Source organism: Lontra canadensis, unplaced genomic scaffold, assembly GCF_010015895.1.
Source record: "Lontra canadensis isolate GAN:19392208 unplaced genomic scaffold, GSC_riverotter_1.0 scaffold154, whole genome shotgun sequence".
Classification (NCBI taxonomy): domain Eukaryota; kingdom Metazoa; phylum Chordata; class Mammalia; order Carnivora; family Mustelidae; genus Lontra; species Lontra canadensis.
Window position 1 is genome coordinate 953,433 of NW_022631148.1, and position 12,266 is coordinate 965,698.

Consider the following 12,266-nt stretch of genomic DNA (forward strand, 5'->3'; position numbering starts at 1 on the left):
TTGCTCGTACATTCCCCTCTGTGTCATGTCTATGTTTATGTCATGACATGTCTATGTCAGTTGCACGGAGAGCAGAGCCCTCATTAAGATCCCATTCGGCTTCGCAGGTAAATAAGAATGACATCCGGAAGAAGGTGAGGCGCCTAATGGGAAAGTCGCATATTGGGCTTGTGTACAGCCAGCAAATCAACGAAGTGCTTGATCAGCTGGCGAACCTGGTAAGCATGTCTGGGCCGTCCCCTAGGCTCCCCTCCCACTGGCACTTGTCACCTTCCAGGCTGGGGCCTTGTCACCTAATGCAGAGGCTTCCCCACGGGTCTTTGTTGGCGTCTATGTTTTTAAGATCCCCAGTTTTGAAAATAGGGCTTTGAGTCTAGGTGAGGCATTAGTCCCTCTGTTCTGTGACAGGATTCTCTGTACTGAACCATCCTGCTGCAGCCATTTCTGCATGTGGTCTGTGGACTCCTAAGGATCCATGAGCCGAAAACTATTTTCATAATAGTACTAAAATCTTTGCCTTTTTGCCCTGGGTTGACATTTGCACTGATGGTACAAAAGCAGTGATGGCTAAAACTGCTGGTAACCTTCACACAGTGAAGGCAGTGGCACTAAGCCGTGCTGGAAGCCATTGGAGGGGAGGGGGCACTCTCAGTTTAAAAAAGAGAAAGAGGGGCACCTGGGTGGCTCAGTGGGTTAAAGCCTCTGCCTTCGGCTCAGGTCATGATCCCAGGGTCCTGGATCGAGCCCCGCATCTGGCTCTCTGCTCAGCAGGGAGCCTGCTTTCTCCTCTCTCTCTGCCTGCCTCTCTGCCTACTTGTGATCTCTGTCTGTCAAATAAATAAATAAAATATTTAAAAAATTAAAAAAATAATAAAAAAGAGAAAGAAAACTAGTTGCACTTATGAATGTTCTCGATGAAAGCATTCAAATCATTAATTTTACTAATCTGATCATTGATGATACATCTTTTTAATATTTTATTGTGACCAAATGAGAAATATACAGGAAGTATTGTGCTTCAGAGCAAAATATGATTGTTTTCTAGAAAAAGTGATTGTAACAGTTTGAATTGCAAGGTGAACTGTCAGCTTTGTTCATGGGACATAATTTTCACTAGGAGGATTGACTAATTTTGGTTGTTCGGAGTTGGGTATTTATTTGGCAGACTTGTAAGCTTGAAGCTTCCTGATACTTAAAGGCTTTTGTAACAAGATTGATTATATTAATCAGTGTGATTTTTTGATACTCTCTAATGAAATGTGTCAATATTTAGAAGAGCTACCTTACTCCTTAAACCCATAGTTTCTGAAAGGCCATTGTGTGGTGTTACAAATTCAAGTGTGAGTAAAGATCCCATCAAAATGCAAGGTAGACAAAAAGATTTCATGCCACAAAGTACAAAATGTTCATTGATGGGTTTTCAGAGTTCATACTGCAACAATGACAAACTGTTACTTCTCAAGTTTTGTTATAATTACCAAAGAAAAATAATCATATTTATCTGGAAAAGCTATTAAAATACTCCTCCCTTTTCCAAATATATGTCTGTGAGACCAGATTTTCTTTATATACCTCAACCAAACCAACATAACACAGTGGACTGAATGCAGAAGCAGAAATGAGAATCCAGATATTTTTAAAGACAAACATGTGCAAAAATGTGGACCAGTGCCAGTCTTCTCATTTTTTTTTTTGCTTGTTTTGGGAAATATGTTATTTTTAAAAATTACTTATATTACCATGTAATGGGTGTATTATTAGAATTCTTAATGACTTCAAAATTAATATTTACTTTTTTCAGTTTTAATTTCTAATATGGTAAATATCTATAAATATAACTCACAGAAACCTAAGCTCTCCAGAGTCATGAATAATATTTAAGAGGTGTGGGAGTCCCAAGGCCAAAAAGTTTGAGAACGCATCCCTCGTGGTCTGTGGCCAGCAGATGGCACTGTGCTAAGTAAGCTGATAGGAATTTACTTGCTGGAGTGGGGGATGGGGGCAGAATTCTTGGCCCAGAGAGCTCTGTGAGAGAGATTTACCGATGTCCTTAACAGATCTCTCTTTCCTCAGAATGGACGTGATCTCGCTATCCGGTCCAGTGGCAGCCGGCACATGAAGAAGCAGACATTTGTGGTACATGCAGGGACAGACACAAATGGAGATATCTTCTTCATGGAGGTAAATGCTAGTTCATATGTCTCACAGGAACATTTGAGAGTCACAGGGAACTCCTAGACCGGATACCGGAATATTTCTCCCGCTTAATCTCATTCATCTTCATGATCCACTTATCATTACATCGTCAGGCTCTTATGCAAGTAATATAATGGATAATTCACCATCATTTCTTTTACATATGTGTTGAATAGATGATGTAGTCACATTGTCCATAAGTCAGGACAACTTAAAACGGTAGGCATTAGAAGTCTCGCTCTCTTTCTTATCCCTTTCCTCTCAATTTCCCCTCCCCTTCACCACTTCCTTCTGTAGGTAACCACTTCTGTGGTTTCCTTTGTATCTTTCAGTGGTATTTTATACAAACACACAAAAAATATAAAGTTAAGTTCCTTTTCTTTTTTCTCACAGAAAGGTAGCACATCATATCCACTGATCGGTACCTTGCTTTTCTCATTGAACATATCCTGAAGATCTCTATGTCAGTACAAAAAGAGAGTTTTTTTTTTCTTTTGATTGAAGAAGAGTTGACGTACAATGTTGAATTAGTTTCAAGTGTACAGCGTAGTGATTTGGCTATTCTGTACATTGTGTAGTGCTCACCATGATAAGTGTGGTCCCCATCTGTCACCATACGTCATAATGATATCATCCGCTGTATTCCCTGTGGCTCTCATTCTTTTTACGGCTGTGTCGTGTTCCATGGTGTGGTTGTACCATAGTTGACTCACCGGTCAGTACATATGTGCCCTTGGTTTTCTTCACGTCCGTGCTGTCGCTCACCGTCCTGCCGTGCGTGAGGCCGCGCCTGCTTCCCTCCACACACGCACAGGCGCTGAAAGAGCTCACAGAGGCTGTCACCGCACCAAAGGGAAAAATGCATAGATGGCTTTGGCTGCTAGGACTCTGAAGTAGCTCTTAACATATAACAGTTCCCTTCCCACTCTGCCATTTCTTTCATTGAAGAAATGTGCCACACGGAGTACCTCACGTTCTAGACTTTTTGCTGGTTGCATCTCTTTGGTGTTAATACGCTTCTTCAACGCTGGTATTTTTTATAAACACTAGTAGTTCAATCTAGGGGTTGGATGAGTTTCAGATTCAGTATTTTGGCAAGAATACTTCATGGGTGGTGTGTATATTGCCTGTTGCCCCATTTGCTCACCTCTCTTCGAGATCAGTGGGTGTAGATATGGGCCGCCTGACCTGTTCCCTGTGAAGTTCCTTATCAGTCCTTTGAGTCTGCCTATGGGTTTTTTGCCATGCAGGATTGTTTTACTTTTCTTTTTAACCCTCCCTCCAGCCCTTGGCAGAATCTTTTTACTTTTATGTAGTTGAATTAGTTAGTCTTTTTTTTTTTTTAATAGCTTCGGATTTTGAGTCAACCCTTCCTTATTCCAAGATTGTAAAGGAAATTGGGTATGGTTTTTTTGTTTCTAATTCTAGAATTAATTTTTAATTTTTAATTCTAAAATACCAGGTATTTTAAATTCTGAAATGAATGAAGGAACCAAGTATAACTCCTATATAAAGTAGTAAAATTAAATAATTTTACAAGTATTCTGTTTCCTTTTGGTTTAGTTGAGTTTGATTTTTACACCCACAGCTTTCTGAATGAGTGGTTTATCAAGCATGGGGCAGGCGTTCTGCCCTGAAGCAGACACATGCGTGTTGGTGTAGCTGAGAAGAGAGTCATGTTCATGTCACTGTGAAGTTTTAGAATTTGGTTAGGTGTCTCCTCGAGCCGAGGACTAACAGGATATCTGCACCATAAAGAGGTGGCAGCTGATTCTCACCCTTTCCTTTTATTTTATTATTATTTTTTAAAAGATTTTATTTATTTGACAGAGAGACACAGTGATAGAGGGAACACAAGCAGGGGGGTGGGAGAGGGAGAAGCAGTCTTCCCACTGAGCAGGGAGCCTGACATGGGGCTCGATCCCAGGACCCTGGGATTATGACCTGAGCCAAAATCAAGAGTCGGACGCTCAACCAACTGAGCCCCCCAGGTGCCCCTCACGTGAGAATTTCTATAGACTTATTAATATTATAGATTCTTAATGTGAAATTTCTGGATCAAGCTTATACAGATTTAAAATTTTTATAGATTCTGCCAAACACCATCCCAAAGACTATACCAGTTTATATCTCCCAAAGACTATACCAGTTTATACCAGCAGCATAGATGAGTCAGGTACATTGTTACTGTCATCTCTCTAGCCTAGAAATTGTATGTGCTAGTACCTGTCCTGCCCCTCTCCTTTACATGGTGTTCTTAAAGGGTTATGGAAAGGGGGGTAGTAGTCTTCCATTTTTCACCTGGAGAAAACTAGAATCAGACTAGGACTAGATTTCTAGTTTCTACTCAGCTATTATATGACCTTATTCTTCATAAGGCTTTTAGAGCCTCTGTAACTTCTACATAGTAGACTAAACCCAGTAGTTTTGCGTATTCCTTTTTCATTCACTTTAAATTATGGAGCACATACTGTAGGCCAAGGTACTGTGGGTATGTGGTTGTAGCAATGAGTAAGCGAGACATGGTTTTTGTTGCCCGTATGGGGTTGACAAGCCATTGGGGAAGTCAGCTAAGGAAACGAAGTGTCATGAAGTATGATGAGCATTATGGGAGAAGATGCACGGGGGCAGGCAGTGTGGGAATACATAGCAGAGGATCTAGGAGTAGTGGATGGCCCCTTGGAAATGACCTTGGAGCGTAGACTTAAAAGAAGTATGAATTCCCAGCTGGAGTCGGGGAGGGGGACAGTTCCAGGGGTATTTGAGGTGAAATGGACAGAACTCAGTGTAGTGAGAAGGAAAAAAGGAGTCTCACGTCACTCCTTCATTTTTGGCTTGGACCGCTGGGCAAACATCGACAGAGAACTCAGAAGGAGGCTCTGCCCTGTACTAAAGCTGACTTCCGAACTTCTGATTTGGGCGTGACGAGATCCAGGTGCTGCCCGCGAGCCGCCCAGATGGGGTCAGGAGCTCGGGAAAATGGGTCCCCGTGTGGAGAAAGATCTGAGAACCATCAATGGGGTTGTAATAATCATTGTTACATTCTTTATATTATAATTATTGTTATAGCATCTAATTAGAGGGACTTCCTATGTGCCCAGCTTTGTCCGAAGAATTCTATGCACATTGACTTATTTCATCTGCATATGAGGAAATGCAGACGCGGCCAGCTCGTCCAAGGTGACCCAGCTAAGTAACGGGAAGCGGGGAACCTAACGCAGTCTGCTCTGAGAGGGAGAGTGTTGAATAAGAAGAGAATTTGAAGGGGGCACCTGGGTGGCTCAGTCAGTCGAGCGTCTGACTCTTGATTTTGGCTTGAGTCATGAGATCGAGCTGCACATCAGGCTCCATGCCAGATGTGGAGCTTGTTTAAGATTCTCTCCCTTTCCCTCTGCCCATCCCCACCCTGACTCACGATCACTTGCATGCACGGACACACACTCTCTCTCTCAAAATAAATTAATTAGTTAATTAAAAAGGACTTAGAGTATTAAAAAGAGAATGTGTAGGAGAAGTTTGCCTTTTAATTTATACCTCCCTATATTATATTTTTTGCAATAAGCATTGCCCATGCGTCACTTGTGTGATTAAGTATTTAAAAGATTTGTGCAGAACTAGGGCTAAACCAGTATTAGAAAATCATTGGTTCCCTTTTTCCCTCCTTGCTTAAGCCTGCCATAGTCTCCTGCCTTTGCGCGTCCACAGAGATCATTCCTAAGGGTGGCACATGGCGGCATGAGATTCTCTTAAGTTGAGAGCATAGAAGAGGTGACAGACGTGGGTTGAAGTGAAAGTTGAAGCACCGATTGCGCCTCCTTCCCTGCCCGCAGGCTCCCCTCCATGATTCCTTTTATTTCAGTAACCTTTCTAGCGGACAGTACGTCCGGCAGGTCAATGTCTGTGTCCCCACAAAGGAAGACGGTAAGCGGGAGGCCGAGAAGCTGACCGTGGGGTTGCTCCCAGGACCAGCCGTCCTATCCTTTTCCCCCGGGAGACAGGGCCGTGCAGCCTGGGCTGACGGAGAGTCCAGGCGACAAGGCCCGCTGAGGGTCCCCGTGGCCTCCGCAGGTGTGCGATGACTGCGTGGTCCTGCGGAGTAACATTGGGACGGTGTACGAGCGCTGGTGGTATGAGAAGCTCATCAACATGACCTATTGCCCCAAGACTAAGGTGCTGTGCCTGTGGCGCAGAAATGGCTCTGAGACTCAGCTCAACAAGTTCTATACCAAGAAGGTACCCAGGAGCTCCGTCTGGGCGGGGGTGGGTGCTGAGGGCAAAGCGTTGAGTTTCTTGCAAGGAAGTTAAGATTCCACGATCCATGTTGAGAGCCCCCTTTATGTCCGGCTGTCATGTGGGACACGGCAGGCTGTCTCCGTGGCCTGGCCCTGGCTGACGGTAGAGAGTGGAGCAGGGGGACCCTGGGAGGCCCGGATGACGGGATGTTCTGTCCCCCGTGCCGCAGTGTCGGGAACTGTACTACTGCGTGAAGGACAGCATGGAGAGAGCCGCGGCCCGACAGCAGAGCATCAAACCCGGTGAGAAGACAGTGACTCCCCGAGCAAGGGCCTTCTGCTTGGTTCTGTCCGTCCTGAGGGTCAGAGGCCTAACCAGGAGCTCAGGCCCGGGGTCCCCGCCCCAGTTAGCTGACGACCTCCTCCCCCACCGCAGGCCCTGAACTGGGTGGCGAGTTCCCTGTGCAGGACATGAAGACTGGTGAGGGCGGCTTGCTGCAGGTCACCCTAGAAGGGATCAATCTCAAGTTCATGCACAGCCAGGTAGGTGGGAGGGGCAGCAGCGGCTGCCTGGCCCTGTTCTTCCATCCGCAGAAAGGCTCAGTGTCCAGGTCCCAGTGCTTTCCCAGTGAGCCTCTGGGCCTTCGGGGCTAGTGGGAGGATGGGAGCAGCTGGACCAGAGACAGAAATCAGAGGGAGGGCGCAGTGACGTTGGCCACCACCCGGAAGGTGCAGGAGGAGCCTCCGTGGGAGGTGGGGAAAGAGAGGGAGCCTTGGTGGCTAGGCTGCCTCCGTCCATTAGACCCAGCGCAGTGTGAGTGGGAGCGTCTCACTTGGCCCTTCTTCGCACAGTGTCTGCCTTCCCTTGTTCCCAGGGTGTGCTTCTGCTTGGTGGTTTTGCTTTGAGAGTCTAGACCAGCTGATCTCCTCACGTGTTTCCGGTGTGCACGAAGCTTGTGTGCGCGTGTGCGTGTGTGGAGCTTGTGTCTGTCTTACCTGGAGTATGTGTGTTTATTTGCCTATTTCTCCCGCTGATTCTTCTTCCTATTCTTTCCATTCCTCTGAGTGTCCCCACTCTGTCCCCTGCTCCACAGGCCCCATTCCCCTTCTTTTGGCCGGGGAGCACTTCAGAGTCCATCTTTCTCTCATTGTGATCCCACCATAGGAGCTGACTTTTTTTTTTTCTCTTGGTCTTTTAACACAGTGTTACTTTTTCTCTCAGTGGACAGTCCTTAAGCTAATTCCTTTCTGAGGCCAGCGCGTCATCCCAGGTCCGTTCCCAGTTCTCACTCTTCCCACAAGTGCCTTCCCTACCCCTTCCCTGACATCCTGGTTCCTCCCCTTGAGGCTGTGAGCCAGGTCTGAGTGTGCGAGCACCACAGCCCCGGGCCAGGCCGCACACACTCGGGGGAGGTGGCCCTCCGGACTCCGTGGCTTTCTTCCTCCCCTTGCCACTGTAGTTTCTTCTTTCAGGAACCCAAGCGGGCAGCTTTGGTGTGATGGGAAACAGCTGCTCAGGCAGTCTATTTCCAGCAGTATATTTCCTGCCTGTGACTTTAATATATTAAATAGCATACCTGAGACCCTAGGGTCAGCCCAAGGAGAGGTTTAGTGAAGTTCTTTCCTGGAGCACGAAGGTGCCGGCACTTCTTGGGGAACAGGCTTCTGACCGCCTTTTAGTGCTGTGGCTCCCCCTGATGCCTCACCTTCCGAAGAGGAGGTCTTGTTAAACAGCAGCCAGCCCCCTTCTGGGTCCCCCCAGCCTGGACCGACCAGTGTCTAACCAGTCCATGGATAGGTACAAGCTGCTGGTCTGTAGTTTAAGGCTTTGCCCTAGAAGAGAGATCCTGCCGAGAGGGGGAGTCAGGCCCTGACATCACAGGAGAACGGCCATGGGGTCCGTTGGAGTTGAGGATGCACTGGCCTCTGGTGGAGTCCTCCAGGGCGGGGTCACAGACGGATCTTCCGGGTCAGGATGTGCTTGGACTCAGAGTCCAGCTTCATTACTCGTGGGCAGATAGATTGCCTGATCCTGTGTCCTCCTCTGTAAAACGAGGGTTGTGCTGCACACTGGGCCACGTGGATGTGAGGCTCGCAGATAGGATTGTAGAACTCGCAGTCGGTGCTCCCAAGCGATAGCCGTTATTCTCTCGCCGCGTACCTCTTGGGAGAGCCTGGATTTTGTTTCAAGGATGATATCAACACCTCCCACCCCGAGGACAGTCCGAGGGGAGCTTTGCGCCCGTGCCAGCCCTCTGCGCCGGAGGAGGATGCATGGAAGGGTAGAGAGCTGATGGGCTGACGGGGGAGACCCCCGGGGCACCGTGTCCTCCAGGCGCTGCCCTGGGCAGAGGGTATGGGCGGGCAGCCCAGGACAGCAGAGGGGCCTTGGGGTGGGGTCTGACCATTAAAACTAACGCCTTCATTTCTCTCCCATGCTTTCTCCTCCGGCCAGGAGCGGAAGGTACATGCCCTTTCTGCTGTCTTCGCTTCTTAGCGCTTTGAGTTGTGTGTGTGTGGATTCTGCGGCCCTTCCTCTGGGAACTAGGTCTTCTGTGCGGGGAGCGGGGCTGTAGCTGGGGGAGCGGGCAGCCGTGGGCAGGGGGAGAGCCTCCGGGCCTGACCCCGCCCTCCCTCCCTCTCTTGCAGGTTTTCATAGAGCTGAATCACATTAAAAAGTGCAATACAGTCCGAGGCGTCTTTGTCCTGGAGGAATTTGGTAATTACACTATTTTGCTCTTAGGTCTGGACTCACATGGCAGTAACTCAAACCTCGGCGCTCCAGAGGAGGGACTAGAGGCAGAGAGAAGAAGCGCCTCTGCAGAGAGGTCAGGAGGCTTAGGAGTGACAGGGAAGCAAAGGGAAGCCGTGAGGTGCCAGGGAAGGAGGAAGAAAGGAGAGAGAGACAGTGGCTGCTAGGGAAGGGGTCGCAGAAGAGCAAGTGGCCTTAGATGGGTTTAGAGCTCAGAGACGCTCCGGTGGAGGCTCCGTGAGTGGGCGCCCCCCCCCCCCTTCTCGGCCAGCTGGTGGTCAGAAAGTTCTGGGGCAGAGCAGACGGGCAGTTTTCAAGCTCTGCTGTGTTCATGTCGCCTGCTGAGCTCCTCCTAGCAGCCCAGGGCTCCCTCCAGCCACCCCAGTGCCCCCCTGGCATCCACCTGGCCTCCATGCTGGAGGAGGGACGTGTGGGGGCCAGGCAGCCACTCTAGAGGGCAGGGAAGCCCCATGGGCCTCCAAGGCAGGCAGGGCAGTTGTCGCCGGAGGCTGGGAGCCGGCCTCCCCGCAGCTAGGCGCTGCTGCTGAGCGGTGGGGTAGTGGGTTCTCACCCTGGGGCTTTGAGTTCCTGCTGTGTTTGTGCTTCATTCTTTTGTGCCCCTCATCGCTGCTATGAAAACCTTCGTTCTCCAGCAGGTAAAGTGACCTCGGCTCGTGCTGCCTCCTGCAGGACCCTGCCTGGGCCCGGCTGTGGGTGGGATGGGCTCCCTTCAAGCAGACCAGCTGCTCACTGGCCAGTTTGTCCCATCCCTTTTCTCCCCACCCTCTTCCTCCCAGCCTCCCCTTCCCCCTTGTGCTGGCTCACTGGTTCTGAGTTTTCCCCCCTGTGTGCTCCCTTCCCTCTTCCGCCAGAGAGATGTTTGGGGGAATCTTTCAACTCAGGAGAAGGACCCGGGCTTCTTGCTCTGCCTATGATGAGTTTACCCCCTGGTAACCCTGGGTCCCCCCAAGTCCTACCTCCCAGGGTCAGTAAAAAGGTGTGGCCAACTCTCCTCCTACCTTTTCTGGCCCCCAGGGGGATGCCACGCCCCTCTGCTCCCATCTCCAGGGGCCATCAGGATGGCTGAGCCCCGGGGGGCCCTCCTCCTTCCTCTGGCCAAGCAGAACCCCTGCATGGCTGGGGCAGGGGTGACTTAGTCTTGCATTCTGGGCTGTGGACATGTGTGTATTTTGCCTGATGGTCCTTGTCACCTCCCTCCCCGGGTGCTGTACTCGCCTGTCTTCTGCTCGGTGTGTCTGCTCCAGAGCCCTCTGACGCTCTCCCTCACACAGGCAGGCCTGGGCCTCTCCTGCCACTCAGGGAAGGACGCTTACAAGTCTGCTGGGTGTTAGTGTCATGCCACTTCTCCATCCAGCCTCAGGACGCTCTGCATAGGGGCTGGGAGTACAGGGAACCATGCTTAACACAAACAGAGTGTCGGGCTGGTAACGGGGAGGAGTTCTCGGGCATCTCAGGTGATGGCACAGGCTAGAGACGACTCTCTTCACCCGGCCGACACGGGGGGACACCCCACAGCAGCTCCTCGGGGCCGTGGTGAAAGGCCAGCCTGCTCCCGTGCTGAGGCTCTCACAGAAGTGGCTAGAGTCGCAGCCATCGAGCAGGGAGCCACAACAGAGCGCACAGGCCTGGCCGAGGAGTCTGGGGCCGTGTCCTCTCACCCAGCAGCGGCTGGGCAGGAGCTGTCAGAGCAGAAGCCGCTGCAGCCACTGGGACAGGCCACCGTGGGGAAGGGGACCCCGGTGCCGGGCGCTGCCGCCTGGGGGAGCCTGGCACTATCGCTCTTAGTTTTGAACTTTCTGTTTTGTCTCTTGCCCGTCCGGTTTTAGTTCCTGAAATTAAAGAAGTGGTGAGCCACAAGTACAAGACACCAATGGTGAGTGTGCCCCCCAAGTCCGGCAGGCCGGTCTGCGCAGGGCTCCCTGGGGACCTTCCCACAGGAGTGGGGCGGGCCCGCCGAGGGCAACAGGGGCAGGCCGACTAGGGATGGCTGGAGAGCTGAGCTTGGTCTAGATGCTGCAGGTTCAGCTGAAGCCAAAACAAGTCTTCAGCCCTGGGAGAGACCCACGCACACAGATGCCCTGTCCCACCGGCCAGCCGTGAGGGCAGTTTTCTGCTGGGCACATCTCCCCGCGTGGTGATGTCGGAGTCTCAGGAATCTGATCGGTCTGGTTTTCCTCTCCCCTCTAGGCCCATGAGATCTGCTACTCCGTGTTGTGTCTCTTCTCGTACGTGGCTGCAGTCCGCAGCAGGGAGGAAGACCTCAGGACCCCGCCCCGGCCCGTCTCAAGCTGATGGGAGGGGTTGAGAGCCCCCCAGTCCAGGGGGTGCCCTTGCGTCTTCTGTTCGCAAGGACACAATGCTGCGCGTGTGTTCTCTGCAGGCCCCTAGCCGTGGCTTAGTTGGTTCACAGTTGTGTGTCTCAGCGTGTCTTAGTGTCTGTCACAGGGCTCCGCTGGTTTCCTCTACCTGCTCCCTCTCCATTCCCAGGAGACCAGTCTACTCTCCCCTCAGGGCTCAAGAGTGATGTCTGTCTGTCTTTTGGGCCAGTGGCTTCTAAGAACTCTGAGTACAGTAGGAGCCCACCGTTGCGTGTCCCTGAGAGTCGTGTTGTGGTTCCTCATCCTTGGCATTCTCACCCTCCAGTGCAGGGCTCTGGCTCTCCGTCCTTTGGGATCCAGCATGACTGGGTGCTGGGCGAAGTCCCACTCAGTACCAAGGGAGGGAAGCTTGAGGCCTGTCCATCCAGACAAGAGGTAGGCAGGGAAAGGCAGGGAGAGTCACGGGGTGGCATAGTGAGTGACAGCCTCCCTCGTCCTTACGCGTTTCCCAGGCTGGTGGCTGCTGCCCGCTGTGGCCCCTGCCACGGCAGGGGGGGCGGCACCGAGGGGCTCCTTTTTGCTGAGCAGCAGTTTCCCTAAGGTCTGCCTTGCCTTTGGCCTGAGAGAGCAGAGTGGTTGGGCTGGGAGAGTCCCAGCGACCACTGGCTACCATGCCCAGGAAGCAGGGTGGAATGGGGCCAAGGTCAGTGTACACAGCCAGTGTCTGCAGGCAGCGTCTCCTGGCAC

General features: G+C 51.0%; 1 protein-coding gene across 50 annotated transcripts in view; it reads left to right on the top strand.

Moving 5' to 3' along the window:
* The window catches only part of MADD (MAP kinase activating death domain), a 39,506-nt gene extending 27,586 nt beyond the window's left edge, over window positions 1–11,920 (top strand). For 23 of the 50 annotated variants that reach the window (XM_032844704.1, XM_032844705.1, XM_032844707.1 and 20 more), the window contains 6 exons: window positions 108–218; window positions 2,074–2,181; window positions 6,265–6,429; window positions 6,659–6,731; window positions 6,865–6,971; window positions 11,028–11,051. In XM_032844704.1, coding sequence (XP_032700595.1) covers window positions 108–218; window positions 2,074–2,181; window positions 6,265–6,429; window positions 6,659–6,731; window positions 6,865–6,971; window positions 11,028–11,051 — 588 coding nt within the window. Of the gene's footprint in view, window positions 1–107; window positions 219–2,073; window positions 2,182–6,264; window positions 6,430–6,658; window positions 6,732–6,864; window positions 6,972–8,883; window positions 8,893–9,077; window positions 9,148–11,027; window positions 11,075–11,388 lie in introns of those variants that run through there. The other 27 variants (XM_032844699.1, XM_032844694.1, XM_032844689.1 and 24 more) reach the window with 5 other exon arrangements.
* The last annotated feature ends 346 nt before the right edge of the window (window positions 11,921–12,266 follow it).